The sequence below is a fragment of the Apus apus genome, chromosome 7, assembly GCF_020740795.1.
Source record: "Apus apus isolate bApuApu2 chromosome 7, bApuApu2.pri.cur, whole genome shotgun sequence".
Taxonomy (NCBI): domain Eukaryota; kingdom Metazoa; phylum Chordata; class Aves; order Apodiformes; family Apodidae; genus Apus; species Apus apus.
In genome coordinates, this window is record NC_067288.1 from 31,542,444 (window position 1) to 31,562,060 (window position 19,617).

The window sequence follows — 19,617 nt, forward strand, 5'->3', positions numbered from 1 at the left end:
GGGTTTCTCTCCTCACTTGTTGGCAGGGGATGACAAGATGTTCCCAGTTCCCAGGGGAGGGACATGGCATTTCTGCAGAAACAGAGCACTGGTCTGTGTCAGAGGCTGGGTTTGTGCTGATACACTCAGTGGTGCAGAGCACAGGGCTGTTGAAGGGGGTTGTAACAGGAGAAAACAAAATAAGGGACTCATCTCACTCCCTGGGCATCTGCCAAAAGCTGTAAAACAAAAGCAAACAATAGACACAAGCTGCTTCCAACTCCCCAGGCCAGGTATTAACCAGTCACAGTATATCAAGCCCAACCATTGCACCCTGCCAAGACCAACATTTCTCCCTGCTTTGTTTCTCCATCCTCTCAAAATCTGAGCAATCTCACATGCCCTGAAAGCACATCTCCAGGAAGACCAAGCACTTTGGGGCCACCGGTGCAGGCAGGGCACCAAAGCACAGGAGAACAAGGTGAGCAGGTCCCAGGTGACTCTGTGGCGAAGCACAGCTTGACAGTGGGGGTGCTGCACCTTCCATCACCCTGGCAAGACCAGCTCAGGCTGGACTTGTCTTGGGGCAGCTGGGAAGGGCAGGGAGGGACTTCACCCACAGGATTTTGAGAGACAACACAGGTGAGCTTGCTCCAAGAGCCATGTCCTGTGGGCCCACCAGCGAGGGGATGGACATCCAGCAGCTCTGGCATCAGCCTGGACACCCACAGCCCATCAGTGCCAGTGACCTCCTCTGCCAGCACCAACTTACAGGATACCAAGTCCTCGCCCTGGTATCTAGGGAGCTCTCCTCTGGCCTCCAAAGGCAGAGTCACTGACGGAGCCGTATGAAGCGTTTGAAGTTTGAAGGAGCCTCTCCTAAAAGAAGATGCCCACCAGCCCATTCTGTGGGCAGCACTGACCAACCCCAAAGGCAGAACAAAAACTCTTTCTTTCCCCTCTGCTCTTCCCTATCTTTGATGGAAAACGTCCTCAAAAGACATCGATGCAACCAGCAGCAGAATGATGCTATTTATAATAAATAACTGTAACAGAAACAAAAGCCATGTATTAAAGGAAAAAAAGTACAGTATTGAAAAGGGAAAAAGAAAGTTCAGGCAACAAACAGAAAAACAAGAATATTGAAACTGCTGCCAAGAGCAGTACAAAGTAACAGTTCATGTCTTCCTGCATTAGCATCACTTTTCAGAGCACACCTAGAGAAAGCAAAGCCCAGCAGCTCCCGGGGGTCTCTGCAGCAACACGGGCCATGGGAAACAGGGAAAGACCAGCCCCCAAACCACCATTTCTCCAGGTGCACATGATCTTGGGGATCCTGGGTCAGATCCTTACCACACCACTGCTCTTAAGAGCAAGGCACTGATCACAGCCCCTCATTTTCCTGCAGGGAAGAACAACCCCACACCCTGTCTTCTCATTTATGTTTCAAGCCTGAAAAATACCTCTCAGTTGGAAACAGAGATTTTCTTCCCCTTACTGTGCCCTCCACTGGGTTTTCTCTGCTGAGCTCCCACAGCCTGCTTCTCCACTGCAATTTCTAAAGGGACTTATTAACACTGGGATTGATAGTTATCAAATATTCAGTGATTATATCAAAAATAGATACTTGTAAACAACATTGTAGAAATGTATTTTGGCCTCCTGTAAGCATTCCCTCACACTTCCTAAACATTTTTGTATTGTTTTTTTTAATCAAGACTGACTATATGCTGCCATCTACTGGGAGGTACAACTTAATCAGGCAAGATGTAAGGGTTTTTCCCCAAAACCCTTGAGAGGGGATGAACTTTACTTCCCTACAGTTGCTCTGCCTAATTCAAAAGGGTTAACTCTGTTGCTTAAGATGAAGCATATATAGAAAGGCTAGATTTAAAGCAGTGAGAAATAAGCTAAAATGGAAAACAAAAAAATTACTTGATATGCATCAATGGGTTGTTTGCCCCAAACTAGGAGCAGAACTCACTGCAGAGGCCCTTTCTGCACCTCCTAAAAGTTTTCGCTTGCTGCTGTTGAGGACAAATAGCCAAGTTATGGTGGGTTTGTTGTTGTGGCTTTTTTCCTGGAATATATATCAGAGCTTTTAATTAAGTAAGGAGCTGGGTGGGATTGGTGGGTCAGTGTCTGGCCACACTCCTTAGCCCCTGCTAACTCCTCCCCCAGCAGAGGGTCCCTCCTCACCCTCCTCAGCAGGTGGTGGTTCAGGAAGGCAGCCCTGCTCCTAACGCATCACTTATCAGCCCTGCTGAGCTTCAGATTTGCTTACAGCTCCACATCATGAGAGGGGGCTTGTTGTTTTTATTTAAAACAGGTATCAATGCATGTTTAATTTAAACCTATTGCCCCGCGGGACTCATAAGCGGTTTAACAAAATGTCTGGGTAAAAATCCTCAGCAGACATTAAAAAATAATCTTAAAATATCATACGTCTACAAAAATAATCTAGATGAACAATGAAGGGTGTTGAGAACTGCTTCAGCACATCAGACAGTGAAAACACTGGTAGAGATGGGCTATTTAAATATTAAATAAATGCCCAGAATGTCTGTAAAGGCTGAACAGGAGATATGATGGAATGTTGTTGTTCCTAATCCATTCAGACTGCAATTATGGACTCCATACTGCAGCTAAAAAGATCATTTATCTTATGCTGAGTATTTCAATTGCTTTTTCTCCAATAAATTACAGATATTACTTTCAACTGGTAACCAAGCACAGCAAAGCACATGGGGCAGTGGTGGCTTTGGCAGTGCTGGGTTAAGGGTTGGACTGGATGTTCTTAATGGCCTTTTCCAACCAAAATGATTCCACAATTCTGTGATTTGCAGTACTTATTTTACCAACATAAGTACTTAATGCCACACCATTCCATCTGAAATAACAGATACTTACTGTTCTGGGTGGGGATACAGGAAAACCAGAGCTAAATCAGAGAATACAGGGGGAGTTCTTTTGATGGTTTGTTTGTTGGAGCTGGGCTAGTATGAACAGTGGGCCCTGTAGGACACTTCTATAGCCTCTAAGAGTGAGTGTTTTCAGTGGGTCCATACAAGAGCTCAGTGACAGCAAATTTCAGCATTCTCAGAACCATTCAGAGCCTGAACATGTCTCACCCGAGGCCCCAGCCTGGCTGCATCTTCCCTGAGCACCAGTCCCTGCTGCTCACTCTGCACAGCCAGGAATCTGCTCCTGAGGGAAAGACCAGATGACAGGGCTTGGGTCTAGCCTGACTGTGGGGAACAACCATGCTTGGAAATAAATGCTTGGGTTTGGTTTAATTAGTATCATGGAATCACAGAATCATCGACTGGCTAGGTTTGGAAGGGACCTTAAAGATCATCTAGTTCCAACCCTCCTGCATGGGCAGGGGACACAACACTGCAATACATTTCTGGACCTAAACTCCAGAAGCAAAGTAAGAAAAATGAGTAATTCCCTGAAAGTTTCACAACTTTGTACAGTAGTTGCTTTTTTAAATAGATTTTTTTAAAATCTTCTGACAGTGCAAAATTCAGTGCATAAAGTTACATACAAGTGGAAGATAATAATACAAATTGTTTCTGGTCCGTATTTGAAATCTATTCCTTCTCTACTGGTTCAATAGTTCTTCCAGTATTTCCCTTGAAATTATGCATCAGCTTTATGTAAAAATATATATTCATTCCATCTACTATACTCATACTTAAAATCCAATTTTCCTGTTTTTATAATCCCAATATAAACTAGATTAAAATGGTGTCTATTTTACATTATCTGAGAGGAAAATTTTCACAGCATGACCGTATACGAGGCTGTGAATTATTTTTGCAGGGGTTGTTGTTTGCAAAACAAGCTTTCCAAGAGTGCCACAAAGCCTTGGATCTGCTCCTTGTGTGCTCAAATAATGAGTGACACAGACACAGACGGTGCCCCAGGAGCTGCAGCACATCCTCCTTCTGCCCCATTTCTTGTACTTCCCACTGATAGGTGGTGTGAATAATTGCTCGAGGCCAGATGAAAAGGACTAGCCTTTCCACCCTCTGCACAAGGGTCCCTGCTGGGATGCTGCCCTCTCCAGGGGAGCTGGGATCTAGACGGCTCTTCCCGAGCTCAGGCTGCTCTCACCCAGCGGGAATGGCCAGGCAACTGGTGTGAACTTCAGGTATGGAGATGGGATCACTGGAAGACCTGTGGCCAGGTCAGGCTGTGTCTGGTGACAGGACAGCACCGCAGAGGGGCTGAAGTCCAGGAAGATTCCCCAGTGCAGGACTAGTCAAGCTCCAGAATGGATGAACTCCCAGCTGCTCCACACCCCCTGCAGCACAGCTCTAACTGCTCCTTGCAGCACAGACCCAAGCACCTCCCTCATATCTAATGACAGTTTATGTTATCCTGGGAGATGATGCATGATATGACACACATCAAGGATGAATATGAGGGTGGGTATTAAGAACTAAACACAATTAGAAAGTCATATTTTTTTGCAGCTGAAAGGATAATGATTATCATCTTTTCAGCATTTGTGTAACTAGGGCTGCATGTTTTATAAGCATCAGCACAACTGCAGTATCTGTACCCAAATGTTTTCTTTTTCATTAACAGAACATAAAAGAACACTGAAGGCTGTAATGTTCAGAAACAACCAGCTCCAAAACAAACTTCCTTCCCAGCCCACACTATAAAACCTCCCCAAGGCACAACCTGATCCACCCCAGGAGCACAAGGCTGTGCTGGAGCTGGAACGAGCCAGAACCAGGCTGGCATCGCTGGTAGAGGACACTGGGACACCCCCACACCACCCTCTGCCCCTCCAACTTCATCACACACTTGTTAAAACACATTAAAGGAATCTAGGAAAAGAGCAAAGTCCTAATAAAGAACTTCCTTATATTAAGGCCAGATATTGCATGAATTATCAAATATTAAAAATAGCTGCTCTGTGGACTTCTCTGCTCCTCCTGCAGCAGTGCCAAGACACTGGGCAGGACCAGCCCCAAGCTCTAGTGACCACACAACCAGTCACTTCAGTGGCTCTAGCACTGAACACTCATTTCCCAGCAATGATGGCTGAATCCACCTCTTCAGCAAAGCTTGCTTTTCAGGGTCAAATAATCAGCATTGTTAGCTCAAAGTTAATCATAACCTCACTCCCCATTCCAACAGGAATTCTCTAGATGAAAGTAATTATTAAATTAAAACTGTAGAATATAAGCCCATCTAAAGATGGAACAGAGTGATGTTGTAGATAAATCACATACAGGAAAGAGAAAGGACAGAATCCAACAGTTCTACTGACCCTCTTGTTCTGAACCTCCCTTCATCTTTCTCACCTCCTTTTTCTGCACCTGGCCTACATGGTATAATGTTGATATTTTAAAACTGAAAAAGAAACAAATCCTAGTTCAGTTCTCTGAGGGGAAAACTATCATTAACCAAGAAGGGCAGGACAATGTCATCTTACCTCGGACCTGTAGAGGGCAAAAAGGTGCTGGACAGGCAGGAAAGCAGAAAAGTCACACCTAGAAAGGAAGCATACTTTCTCTTCGCTTCATAAAAATGGATTTTCTGGTGCTCTTTATACTTGAGACCACCAAGATAGTTCAGCAGTTCTCGTTTCAGCCTCCTAGGAGGTGCACACACCCGATGCTGGGGGGCAGCAGCTCACCCAGTCCCCCCACCCAGCACAGGGCTCTGCATGCACAGACCCAACCTGGAGGTTCCTTACCAGGAACCACTTGACTCACCAAGGCTTCGGGTTCCAGTTCCCCAGTACAGAGAGGCATGGACATACTGGAGAGAGCCCAGCACGGGGCCACCGACCTGCTGAAGGGACTGGAGCACCTCTCCAGTGAGGAGAGGCTGGGAGAGCTGGGATGGCTGAGCTGTGCCCAGCTGGAGCAGAGCAGGCTCAGGGGGTCTCAGCCAGGGGTATAAACAGGGGTGTGAGAGGGTGCCAAGAGGGGCCAGTGGTGCCCAGGGACAGAGGCCACAGGCACACACCAACACACAGGGGGGTTGCTCTGGACATCAGGAAACACTTTTCCACTGGGAGAGTGACCAAACCCCACAAGGAAGGTGGTGGAGTCTCCATCCTTGGAGAAGTTCAAAAGCTCTGAGTGTCCCTGCTTGAGCAGAGGGTTGGACCAGATGGTCTCCAGAAGCTCCTGCCAACCTCAACCAGCCTGTGAGTCTGCAACAATTCCCTACATGTATTCTCTGTTTTTAGCAGACTTCACCAGTATTCTTAAATGGCTATTTCCTCTGCTTGCAGAGTTCATTTTTCATAGAGAAAAATGTTTTTGAATAGTGCACTTCCTCGTTTCCCAGCTGAATGCCTCTCGCCCCAGTGTCTGTTCTGGTTTAATGATGTGATACATAAAGGTTTTCCTACCACACACTGAGGGTGTGCTCTGACTGGTAATTCTTTTACCTTCATCTCTGACTTGATGTCTCTGAAGTGGAAGTTCAGGCAAAGGAAATCTACTGTAACAACAACCTTGGTGACTATTTCACAGTGTATAAGGAAGTAGGTAGCACTCAAAATTGGAATAAAGCAGCATTAATTCTTTTACTGCAGCTGAAATTAAGTGAACTCCATACTGAAATGTTTACTCAATGTTCATGAAATACCTAGTCTGAAAGTTTCAAACATTTAAGAAAATCTATATTGAAACTTCTCAAAGCTTATTTACGATGTCTCAGCAAGGTGGATGAATAAGGAAGGAATATTTTGTATTCAATAGGCAGTGATACATGCAGAGCTGATACAAACACGAGCATCTCCTCGGTCCTTTGGGTTCAAAGTCTGCCAGGCTGGGGTGGACTTACTGACTTCTCCAACAACAGGGTTACTGCTTGGCTTGCCATAGAGGTTGCTTTCTTTTTCTGGATGGTAACATTTTAGCTGCCAGGATGCTGTGGGAGACCGTGCCAAACGCTCTACTGAAGTCAAGATAAAGCCCATCCACTGCTCTGCCATCATCTCTCCATCTGGTTATGTTCTCATAAAAGGCTACCAGGTTAGTTAAATGTGACTTCCCCTTGGTGAAACCAAGCTGACTGCTCCTAATAGCCCTCTTACCCTTGATATGCCTAGGGACAGTACCAAGGATAAGTTGTTCCATGAACAAACTGCAGCTGGTGAAACTCTGTGTGGATAAATGTAAAGTATTGCACATTCAAAGGAGTACTCTGATAAAACTGGTATGTTCTGATACTATGATCTGCTCTTGATAAACTTCAATTACTCCTAAAACACCCAAAAACTAATGAAGCAGTGCACCTCCTCTGAACAAAGGTATTGGTAATATGCAGTGAATGAGTGCCAAGGAAATTCCATCAGATCCAGCACCACTTTTAAGGCCAGCTGTACATTCTCACCAAGAACACTGCTCAGGTCTGGTTACACCAACTAGAAAAGATGTGGTGGAGGGAAAGTTCACTTATGGAAAATGGAAATTATATAAGGCATAGATAAGCATTGAAATGAAGATCACAAAGATTGATAAAGAATAAAAGTAACACAAATGCATGTTGAAACAAGTGCTAAAATAAATCCTGTAAGGATCAGAAGGGATACTGGCAATTCCCACTGTTTCCCATAGAACAAAACACGCAAACATAACTCCATTTAAAAATGACAAACCCAAAAGCAGTCAGAAGAGCAGTCTTTAGGGAATGCATGGTTCTTCCTGAGCAGGGGGAGCAGACACCTTGGCGTGGGATCTGAACATGTGGAATGTTCAGTGGGGATTCCCATCTATGTCATGGTCATGTCTCTCCATAGCTTTAGCATATGAAAATAGGTTAAACTCTAGAATTCTGATTTTCATCAACTTTCTTATTCTTCTTCTCACGCAGCTAGCACTCAAAAAAAGACATGGTACCAGGTTCATCTTTGGTTTAATTTAAAGTTGGTTTGTTACTGAAGAAGAATCTGTCATTCTAAATTAATTTTACACAGCTATTCCTTGCTTAGATGTAGAGACTGATATTAATGTGCAAGAAATTAAAAAAAAAAAAAAAGGAAGTTTTTATATAAAGATTTGTTTTGTCCTGAAACCTTTGACTCTGGTGTGTTATGAAAATAAGATTTTAACCAAATGAAACATTGTCTGTAAGAGATCTTTGAATGTCAAGGCCAGTCACAATTAATTTCAGTGAGTAAGTATATAATTTTTAGAGTGAAATGTGCAGTACTTCAAAAAGATTGACAAAACGTTGGCTGCAAAGGACTTCACATTAACATAATAATGAAACCATTTTCAAGCCATTATGGAGACATCCAGGGTTTTTATAGTAATGTGAAATAGGGCAATAAAAACCTGTAAAATGCATAAGCATGAAGAACAAAAATGTTACAGATCCCTGTGCTGGACACCTACCCAGGTGAGAGCACAGCTGTGTGGGAATGGCAGCTCCTTGTCTGGAAACCACCAGGGCACCAGCACCATTCCCTGCTCTCCTGGAACAAACATGAGACTTGGACAGACAATTCTGCAAGACAAGCTTTGCTGCTTTCTGATAAACTGTGGCTTGTGTCCCCTTTGCAGCCAAACGTGCAGCTTGGTCACCCTGGCAGTGGTGGCACCTCACCCTGCTCTCTGCTGCCAGGGCTGCCAGTGTGCACGATGCTCCTTGGGCCTGCCTGGAGTGGCAAGAAAACCAGGGAGCCCACTGCAGACAAACAGAGAAGTCTGGAGATACTGTTTCTCCACTGTCAAGGCTTTTTCCCCTCAGACACCCAGAGAACATTTTTAAGAGCTGCAGGTGGCTAGTGAGCCAGTGAGGTGTCCTGCCGCTGCTGATGGAGATTGAGGCTCTTCAGATGCTGTGCATCAAACAGCATGAGCAAAAACCCTTCCCACCATTTCAAACACAGCTTGTGAGACACCAAAGGAACCTCACAAGGTTCCCCAGGCACCCACACTGGCTCCCCAGTCACAGCAGGGTGGTTAATGACCCCCCCAGCAGCTTTCCCAAGGCACGCGCTGCTGTGCGTGCTCACAGCATCAGCGTGCAGGGACTGCTTTTCATCATGGAGCTGGAGTGAGAAAATGTCACTCTCCCAGAGGAAAAACTTGATCTTTCAAAATAATACAGATGCTGTCACTCTTCACAAGCACCGTAGTTCAGGAAAACTATCGCTGGGGCACAGAACTTAATCTTTTTTATTTATCCACTAAGTTAAAGCAGACTAAAATACTGCTGAAACAAAATGAAATAAGCAGGACCAGTAGGCAGAAAAATAATGCCATGATCCTTTGTCTGTTGTTGCTAAAATTCTGATGGACAGAATACAAATAAAAAGCAATCCTCAGGAAAGGAAGGTGAGTTGGGGAAATAGAAACATACCAAAAAGATCCAATTACAGGACCGACTGTGAACTGGGAATTTTTCACAAGATCACCCAAAAAGCAAGCTTCCTCTGGAAAAAATAACCCCAAGTGCTTTTAAGCAGCTATAAAGCAAACACAGCATCACCCAAGGGCAGGAACAGCCACCTAGGCAGGGTAAGATCCACGGGCCTCAGTTGTCACCACAGAAGGGTCAAGGGCTGGGATCTGACAAAAGGCTCCAATCCTGATACACAAACTTTTGGATCAAGTCATCCAACTTAATAAACTTAGATATCAAATACTTCCTGATTTTTAATATTATTACTGAGTGATTGCTCTTGTAGTTACATAGCAGGGGCAGTTTTATGTGCAATTGAAGTTATTTTACACCTTCACAATGAAATAGGAGCAAGTCCCTAAAAAGGTATGAGACAAAATGAAAATGCAGTAATAACTTTACCTGCAGCAGAGCTGCTATTACAGTACATACTTCCTGCATCCACCTGACTTTCACAAATTAAACTAAATATACTAGTAAACAAATGCTGAGACTCCAAAGCTTTATCCTTGATGACAAAAGAATACTTTGTTGCATGCAGTGTGCCCTTAAGTCTAACAGATACAGCTCTAACCAAGCATCCTGGGAAGCACATGGTACAAAAGATACCAAGTTCAGAGCCGTGCAGATCCCAGGCTCTGGCTCCCAGCACAGGCGTTGTGTGGTTTTTGTTTTGAGGCAGTATCTCCCATTACCATACCTTGGGGAAAAAGCAAGTAACACAGAAGTGTTCATATCTCATAACATCAGTGGGTTTACAGCCTATAAAATCAAATGATGCCACGTAAAGTAAAAGCATGGCCTGATCTATACACTGAATTTCACATACTTTCTTTTTCACTTCCAGACGTACTACTTTTTAAATCACTAGCATGTTTAAAACTGTATACATTAAATAATGATTGATTGTTAACAAGCCCTTGAAATTATTTCCATAAGCAACAGTTTCATTACATGAAAAGGGAACTGAGCAGAACTGAGTGATCATTTACAAACACACGGTCAGAAATTTTAGGAGACAGTTTAAATGTTTTTGGTGGTGCCTTTGCTATCCTTAGTTACCAAGGCAACAAACAATTTACAAACAGCAGAGGAAAAAAAGAATCATGGATTTTGATGAACATTTGTAATAAAAAAATAGCTCTATCATGAAATGTCTCCAGGTAGCCAGTTTTGATGAAAGACTTATCATATGCCCACTGGCCTAGAAAATGGAAAATGTTTTACATTAACTACGAGGCTTAGAGAATGGTTAGGGGCAGGAGAATGAGTTTTTCCCTATCTGCTTTCAGGCAAAGGACTTGGGTTCCCCAAAGACAAAGTAACAGAAATTATAATGAAAATGTTTAGAAAGGACTCACACAAAGAATAAACAGGGAAGTTTTTAAAAGCCCAATGGAAATCTTTGAATGTAGAGGAAAATAAGTGAGTATGACTTTGTAAGTAAGCAAGAAATTCTCAATTTATCTGTAAATCTAGCCAAGAGGAGGGAAGGCATGCTGAAATGTTCTGTGCTGAGAATGATACCATACAGTCCCACCACATCACCTCAAAGACATTGTGCAGACACCCTAAATGAACATTTTCAGTAGCAGATCCTTGTTAGATTGAGCACAGTTCAATTAAAAAATGTGTTAAGGATTCTGTAATCAAACAAGAGCCATGCAAATAGAAAAAACATTCTCACAACTGAGCCTTTCAGAGTGCTAGGAACTGGCTTGCCTTCCCAGCAACAGGAAAGACACCCAGGAGAAAACAATGACAAAAATATGTCTATTCTTGAGGAAGTTTCCAACTCCAAATAATTTCCTCATCAGAAACTACCCAGTAACCCGGTGCATTCAGGGAGAAAATGCCATTGACAACAATATGCCTACAGGCTCTTTTCAGGCTCAGTGGAGTATCAAAAAAGGTGAGACCTATCAGATTAGGACTGAAAGATGATAATGAACACACATTAGCCACTTTCCCAATTTCAGTATCACACAGAGACACGAGGCTTAATTCCTTTGTGCCTTCCCAAAACACTGGGCCTGGAAGATGCCTTATCTGAAATAATGGCAAAAAATTCATGCTTCAGAAAAAGGTAATTTATGAACACCTCAGACTACGAGCCATGGTGCACAGGCCAGCTCAGCACTGGGGTGAAGAGCAGTAGCTGTCCCAGCTGGCACAGGGGTGACCCTGGCCTCAGCACAGCAGGATGGTCACACTGAGCCCCCAGCTACCAGAGCAGGGCTGTGCAGGGACCCCGGGGCTGTGCAGGGACCCCCGGGGCTGTGCAGAGCAGCACCACCTCACCCACACAGCTCTGCTGCCTGCAGATCTCCTTGGGCTGGGATTCTGCAGCAGCTTGCTCTAAGCAGCGTGGCCCTTTCCCTGTTCCTGGCTTGCTCTGTCCCACCTTACCAGCAGTAGGTCCCCTCTGGTTTAACCTTGTCCAGAGAGCCAGGAGCAGCCCCCCAGTGTCCAGCTGGAACACTGAATCCTGAGGGCTCACAGGATGTGACTTCTCACACAGACTTTTCCTCTTCTTTATTTATGTCATGTAAAACACGTACAAAACACTCACAGGAAGCTGTAGCATTTTATCCACATACCAAGGATTATCTTTTTTCCAGCCTTTAAGCCAAATCCGTTTTGAAACTGAAAAGCCTTGAATTCACACGTAACCAGCTGTGTTACCAACCTCACCCTTTCTGCTCTTCTGCAAAGGAGGGGAGAGCTCAATCACTGCAACTCCTGGTATCAGGCCTTCTCACCAAACTGCAGGTGAGGCACGGGAAAAACACTTGCCTTTTTTATCACAAATGGCAAAAATTCTGTGAGCCCAAGACATCCTGTTCCTGCAAAGAAAATTAATAGTCGGGCAGAAGAGCCTCCTCTGTGAAGAAATCATACTTTATTCAAAATCTGTGCTGCTGCTAGTGAGTACAATTAGGCAAGACAAATCAGCTTTGGTTTTGCATCTCCACAAAGTGTTATTATTTACCTGACGTGCACAGAGCTCCAGCACAGCAAGTGAATCAATGCTGAGGACATCTGAGACGATGCCCATTGCAAGTGCAGAAACAACACTGCAAACGCCCCACACTCTTTAGATACAGGCTTTGATCAACAGTTGGACAACACTCAGTGTCAGATGTGTTGAAGCAGAAACAAGACAGTATTCAGTTAACTTCTTTGTGTTAAGCTGTCTGCTTTGATTCATCCCTCAGAGATCCAGGAAGAGAGCACAAAGAGTATCTGCTCAGCTTTAAAAGGATAATTTCAGATAACCACAGAAAATACCCAGGTGTTTGTTATAATACTACTTATGAAATACCACACACCCACCGAGAAGAACACCTTTCAGAGGCAGCAATTGTTTAAGTAAGAAAGACTGTTGTGCTAACAACAGTCTGCATTCCAAGGGGTCGCCAAAAGGTCTTCACTAACTACTGGCATCATTCCACAGCACTCATCGTGTTATTTACTCAACCAAATGTTCACACACAAACACAGTGAGTGGTGCATGAAGCCGTCTTCTCCAGCTGACACGAGGACTGGGCTGCACTCCTGGCTCTTCCCACCAGCACTGCAGGAGGAGGGAGGCAGGAGCAGATGGGAGCAGAGGCAGCTTGCAGCAACACACCATAGGTGTTTCCTCATGGCTTCTAACCACAAGCTCCACAGAAAAATGCAATCTGGGGACTCAGACTTCAGCTAAATGCCAGTGTAAGTAGTTTTGCTCCTACAAAAGCTCTCCTGGGGCTCCTCAAGGGGCACAAGCAGGGACCATCTTGGCTTCCATCACTCAGACAAAATGTGTTTCCTGGAGCAGTTTCCTGGCTCTGCCACCAAGTCTAATCAAAGACCAATATTAATCACTTTGTGTACTGTTTTAAATTTTGGGAGGCAGAGCAATGCAGTACTGATGGAAATTCTTCTTTCCTGGAACCAGCTACCAGGGCAAGCAATTATAAAATATTACTGTTGAAATGATGAATAACCATCCAACTGAAGTAATTTTAAAATAAATTATTACCATGAAGAGCTGGATCCAGTAATTATTCTAAACTTGGACTGTCTTAGAGTGCAAACAGAAACATTTGCATTAGGAGGTCTGATGAATGGTGAAAGATTCAAAACAAAAATTCTGTTAAACTACAGCAGTATTTCATTGCAAGCATTAGGGTCCCAATTGCAGCTTCAGAGGTTTGCTGGAGTTAAAAAGAAATCAGTATTATTGTCAGTAAACCATTAATTACTGTGTATCTCTAGTAGCTTCCTAAATTACTTGTAAATTAGCATGTATTTTTAATCACACTGTGAAAACTGTGGCACTGTTGAGCAAAATATATGAGTTATAAAAGATACCTCTCCCGAACTGTATTTATTACATACAATGTCTGAAGACACGAGAGAGGAAGATAGGTCAAGAAGAGCACAATTATTGAGGGGGAATCTCCCATAGCACGATGAAAAGACTTCCCAACTTCAATTCCTTTATTCCCATTCAGAAAGTCAGGAATTCTCCCTTGGCAAATAAACTACTCAAAAGGAACGGGCCCCAGGAAAGCTTGCTGGCTGCCATGTGAGGGTTCCCAGCTTTGTCAGGAACCACTCCTTCCTCTGAATGAAAACAGAAAACGTTTGCTTAATGTCTAGAGCATTTTCAGTGTAATTGGGGTGATGGAGCTTTTAATTGGGTTCACGAAAGAGTCAACTGACAGGATTTGTCACTAAGGCTACAGCAGCCAGAAGGTAAGAAAGGGGAAATCGGTGTTACAAGGTCTGTAAACAGCCGGGAATCTTCCCTGTTGGAACTATGTGTCTGTAAAGCTGGGCTCGGGATCCAGGAGCGTTGGCTCACCGAGGTCAGCAGAGCTGCTGTCAGCAGCGAGAACTCTGCCGGAAGAGAAGAGCAAACGTGCATTTCCAACAAAAGGGGGCTGCTCCTCGCTCAGGCAAGCTGAGAACACGGGAGGACCGAACAGAGCCCCGTGGTGTACATACCCCTGATTAAGGCTGTTATCGCAGGCATCCCAGCAAAGCCTCAGACTGATAAAGCAACAGCAAATACTCATCTTTTTTTTTTTTTTTTTATCTTCTCTGTCAGCAGTTTACAATCATGAAAAACTATGGATTTTTGGCAACTCTGTTAAAGTTCCTAAATACGGGGTTTTTTCCTACATAACTCCTGTAGTGCTTTTACAGCTACCTGCTCTTGTAAGATCCATGCATAACGAGATCTGATCAGAACAAACCCTCCTCTCATTTTCAATCTGTTTGCCTTTGTTTGTCTGCAGTCTCAGCAGATTCTGAACTCGGGAAGACAAGGAATAAAGTCTGCGGATGAAAAACCACAATATCCAGGGCAAAGAACCGAAGCAGGAATGACTTTGAGCTGCGTGAACGCTGCCAGTAGACATCAGATAATTACACACAACACGAGCTGGCACAAAGTCCATCAAATCCAAGCCGTGCTCAGCATCTCCCTGATGAGGGAAGGCTGAGGGAGCTGGGTCTCTTTGGCTTGAGGAGACTGAGGGGCAACCTCATCCATGTTCACAGACACGTTCAGGGCAGTGTCAGCAGGACGGAGCCAGGCTTTGTTCAGTGATGTCCAGTGACAGGACAAGGGGCAGTGGGCGCAAACTGGAACACAGGAGGTTCCATGTGAATATCAGAAATAACTTCTTTCCTGTGAGAGTGACAGAGCCCTGGGACAGGCTGCCCAGAGAGGCTGTGGAGTCTCCTTGGCTGGAGACATTCCAGCCCCCTGGACACCTTCCTGTGTGATGTGCTCTGGGTGACCCTGCCTGGCAGGGGGCTGGACTGGATGGTCCTTCCAGGTCCCTTCCGACCCCTCAGATCTGTGGTTCTCCCCCCACAGGGACAGCCCCAGCGGGGCAGGCAGGGAGCGGGAGGTTTGCCACCGAACCCCGGCGTCGTTTTGCGGGGAGCAGACCAGGAGAGCACCGAGCCCCCGCCGCGGCGGCACCTCCGGGCGGCTTTAAACCCCTCCCGGCTGGGGCGGCCCCGCTCACCCGCGGTCAGGACCGCACCCCTAGCTCACCCACCTCACCTCCCGCCTCCGCGGAGCCGCCCCCGCGCCGGGCGCTGCTCGCCCCGCCCGCCCGCCCCGCCCCGCCCCGCCCCGCCCCGCCCCGCCCCGCCCGCCCCCCCCCGCCCCGCCCCGCCCGGCCCGCCCCGCCCCGCCCCGCCCGCCCCGCCCCGCCCCGCCCCGCCCGCCCCGCCCCGCCCCGCCCGCCCCGCCCCGCTTCTTCCGGGCCCGGCGCGGCGGCCCCGGGAGGCCATGGCGGGGGAGCGGAGCGCGCTGCGGCGGGAGGCCACGGGCCGGCGGCTGGCGCGGTTCGCGGCCCTGCGAGGTGGGGGGGCCGGGGCCGGGGCCGGGGCCGGGGCTGCGGCGGGGCCGGGGCCGGGGCCGCCGTCCCGCGGGGCTGAGGCGGGGCTGCTGTCCCGCAGGGCGGGCCGCCCGCGCCGGGCAGTTCTGGGACGTGGTGGCGGTGACGGCCGCGGACGCGCAGCAGGGCCGGGCCTACAGGCGGCAGCTGGAGGAGAAGCTGCGGCGGGAGGAGCTGCCCCTGGGCGCCCGGTACCACGTCTTCGTGGACCCGCCCGGGCCCAGGATCGGTGCGTCGGCGGCCGGGCCGGGCCCCGCGGGGGCTGCGGGCGGGGCGGGGTGCGGGGTGCGGGGCCTGGCGGCGCGTCGGGGGGCAGTCCTGCCGGGGATGGGCTGCGGGGCGGGGGCTGCGGGGCGGGGGCAGCGCTGCGGGCAAGGGCTGCGGGCAAGGGGAGCGCTGCGGGCAAGGGGAGCGCCGGGCAGGGACACGGCGTTTTCCCGAGGGCTGGCTGCTCGGGGCCGTGGATGGCTTGGGCCGGGGGGAGGGCGCGGGGCAGGGCAGGGCAGGGCAGGGCAGGGCAGGGCAGGGCAGGGCAGGGCACCTCCCCGCCTGCCCGGGGCGTCCCGGGCCGTGCCCGGCGCCGCTGCCCCCCGGCCCCCGCCGCCGGGCGGTGGCAGGACTGCCCAGCCGGCAGAGGTTTGGGGAATTTCGGATCAGTGTCTGCACCATTGACGCTCAAGTTTGTTTAAAAGATCATCTCTGCAGGGGTAAGGGCACTTCACGAGACAAAGGGCACACCTGCAGCCGAAGGCAGCGTGTCAGACGCGCCTCCTGCCCCGCCGGCCGCGGCTCCCGGTGTGTTCTCCTGCCGTGGCAGGGGTTGCTGCCGCTCTTCTCAGCAGCTGCTGAAGTGTTTTTCCTTTAGGAAACGGTGGATCAACACTTCATGTTCTTCGATGCTTGGAAGAGCTGTATGGTGACAAGTGGACTTCTTTTCTTGTGCTGCTAATTCATTCTGGTAAATTCTGGTTTAGATTTCACACTCTGAAGTTGTACTTTTTTTCCTCTACAAATAACTGGATGACAGAGTCCAGGTTCTGAAACACATTTCCCTCTGAAAAGTAATTCCAGCTGTATCTGATCTGACCATTTGAATTTAGATTGATGCTTAGGAGACTTTACTGTCACTTTAGCATTTCTTCTGGGCACTTAAGTTGTTTGATCAAACAGTGAAGAAAGAATTGTCAATCAGAGGCTCTGAATTTAGCTCCTGCTTTAAAATACCCATTTGAGTAGAGGGGGTCCCCCTTTTTTTTTTCAGTGAAAAGCAGGTGTCACTTCAGCTACAGACAAGTGGTTCATATTTCTGGTCTGAAGCAAACTAAAGGTAATGAAGCGAACCATGATTTTGATAGAAGCTATTTAAGGTGTGCTAAACTGTGGATGTGAGGTCAGATCTGCTGTGAGAGGTGTCTGAAGAAGAGTGACTGGGGATTTCTTTACATCTGTCATTTTTTGAGGACAGCTTAGCCCGTGACCTCGCTGGGGGTGGGGGAGTTGTTGTCTGTGTAAAATAGCTAGATTGGGTTAGTTTTTGCTTACCTACAGGCAGTGTCTCTGTATAATTACAAGTGTCTTTTCCTCCCAGGGGGTCACAGTCAACGTTTACCCAACGCAAGTGCCCTGGGAAAGATCTTCACCGCTCTGCCCTTTGGTGATCCCCTTTTCCAGATGCTGGAGCTGAAGCTGGCCATGTACATCGATTTCCCCAGGCACATGAAGCCCGGGGTCCTCCTTACCTGTTCGGATGACATAGAGCTCTACAGCACTGGAGATGCAGAAACCATCTCCTTTGACAGGCCTGGGTTTACTGCCTTAGCTCACCCGTCGGATCTGGCAGTCGGCACCACTCACGGAGTGTTTGTGTTAGACCCATCCAGTTTCTCAGGGAAAGGAGGAGTTGAGTACACGTCCTGCCATCGCTTCCTGCACAAGCCTGACGTGGAGACAATGCGCCAGCACGGGGCAGTGTGCCCGAGAGGGAACTGTCCTCAGCTGAGCTCCTCTGCACACCGAGGTGACCCGCAGGTGGGCTCGGAGTGTGTGTACACAGACAGCATCTTTTACATGGACCACAGCACTGCCAAACAATTGCTGACGTTTTATAAGGAGGTGGGCACTCTTTGCTGTGAAATAGATGCCTATGGTGACTTCCTCCAGGCCCTGGGCCCTGGAGCTGCTCCAGGTGACACAGAACGTGCAAGTGATGTGACAAAGGAGGGGTCGTGGTTGGCAGAGGTTCGGCAGAAGCTGCACTGCCTGCTGAGAGGGACTGCCCTGAATGTCATCATCTTGAACAACTCCAAGTTCTATCACCTTGGAACTACCCAGGAGTACTTGTTTCATCTTACAGCTGACAGCAAACTGAAATTTGAGCTCGGCTTGCTGCCTGTGGCTTTTAGCATCTCTCCTGGCAAAGCTGAGACCCTGGGTCCATCAGCTAGTGTCATCCAAAGCATCCTGGAGCCTGGGTGTTCTGTGGGACCTGGGTCTGTCGTTGAGTGCTCCAGGATTGGGCCTGAAGTCTCCGTAGGGAAGAACAGCATCATCAGTGGATCGTACATAGATCTGAAAGTGGACATACCTTCAAACTGTTTCCTCAGTTCATTAAGCATAAAAATTAACGATCAATTAGAGTATATAAGTATGGTGTTTAGTGTAGAAGATGACTTGAAAAAGACTGTGAAGTTACTGTCAGAGATTCATTCACTCCAGTTTTTTGGAGTCAGCTTACTAGACTGCTTGGACCTCTGGGGTGTGAAGGTCTCAGAGCAGCTCTTCTCCAGCGAGGCCCCCCGCTGGGGGCTGTGGACAGCCAGGATTTTCCCTGTTTGTTCTTCTTTAGGGGAATCGGTTAGAACGGCGTTACAGATGTTGAGTTCTGTGCAGCACATGTCAGCTTTTGACTTGAATGGCTTTAGGCTCTTGTCTGTGGAGGAAATGCTCTCCTACAAAGATGTAGAAGACATGTTGAAGTTTAGGAAGCAAATTTACGATGAAATCTGTCTACAAAGACAAAAAGAGAAGTGTGATTTGTAGAAGGAGCGGTACCTGAACAAATTTCCTGGTTTTATTTATGATCATTAATTACCTTCCAGCTTGTAAAAATTGTAAGAAAAAAAGCAGACAGATCCTTTCTCCGATTTAATTGAGGTAGAAATAATGAAATTCCATTAACAAAGTTGTTGTAGCATAACATTAATAATGTAGCAAATGCAGATGAACCATTCTTTTGATGAAAAAAGTAATGAAATATTTAAGATCTCTGAAAACACTAATTGGTGACTTTTCTTGGGGTGCACATTATGATGTTTTGTAGTCTTACTAAGAATATAACACGGGAAAAGTCATTAGAAATCTGACTGAAAACTGCTTTTAAAGTTTCTCGGAGTAGAACGTCAACTCCAGCAACATGGAATGATACAGAAATGTCTTATATTTCTTTTCATGCTGCCTTTTTACAGTAGTGTTGAGATAAATTTAATAAAAGTACATTTAAAATCAAAAGACCTTGTCTCAAGTATTAATAATTTTCTTTCTACTTTTCTTTTTTGTACTTTTTTTATACCTTTTCTTGTTTTTCATCAGAGGAAAAGATTTGCACAAGAGATAATTCTTTCCCTTGTGACTGATAATATTGGGGTCAAAATGTGGCATTAAGACAGTGAATTTTTTTCCTACTGTTAGTCATTTGGAAGCTGGTAGTTTGATTGGGCAGCTGCTAACTTCTTGTTACCCATAGATTTACTGATCTGTGCCACATGAAAACTTAGATTTCATAGAATCCCAGACTGGTTTGGATTGGAAGTGACCTTAAAGATCACCTAGATCCAAA

The 19,617-nt window shown here is 46.8% G+C and overlaps 1 protein-coding gene across 1 annotated transcript; it reads left to right on the plus strand.

Annotated features, from left to right (window-relative positions):
• The first annotated feature begins 15,657 nt into the window (after positions 1-15,657).
• Positions 15,658-19,289, plus strand: FPGT (fucose-1-phosphate guanylyltransferase). Its single transcript, XM_051625729.1, has 4 exons — positions 15,658-15,746; positions 15,844-16,011; positions 16,648-16,740; positions 17,371-19,289. The coding sequence occupies exons 1-4, from the start codon at positions 15,674-15,676 to the stop codon at positions 18,819-18,821; spliced, it is 1,785 nt and encodes a 594-aa protein (XP_051481689.1). The 5' UTR covers positions 15,658-15,673; the 3' UTR covers positions 18,822-19,289.
• The last annotated feature ends 328 nt before the right edge of the window (positions 19,290-19,617 follow it).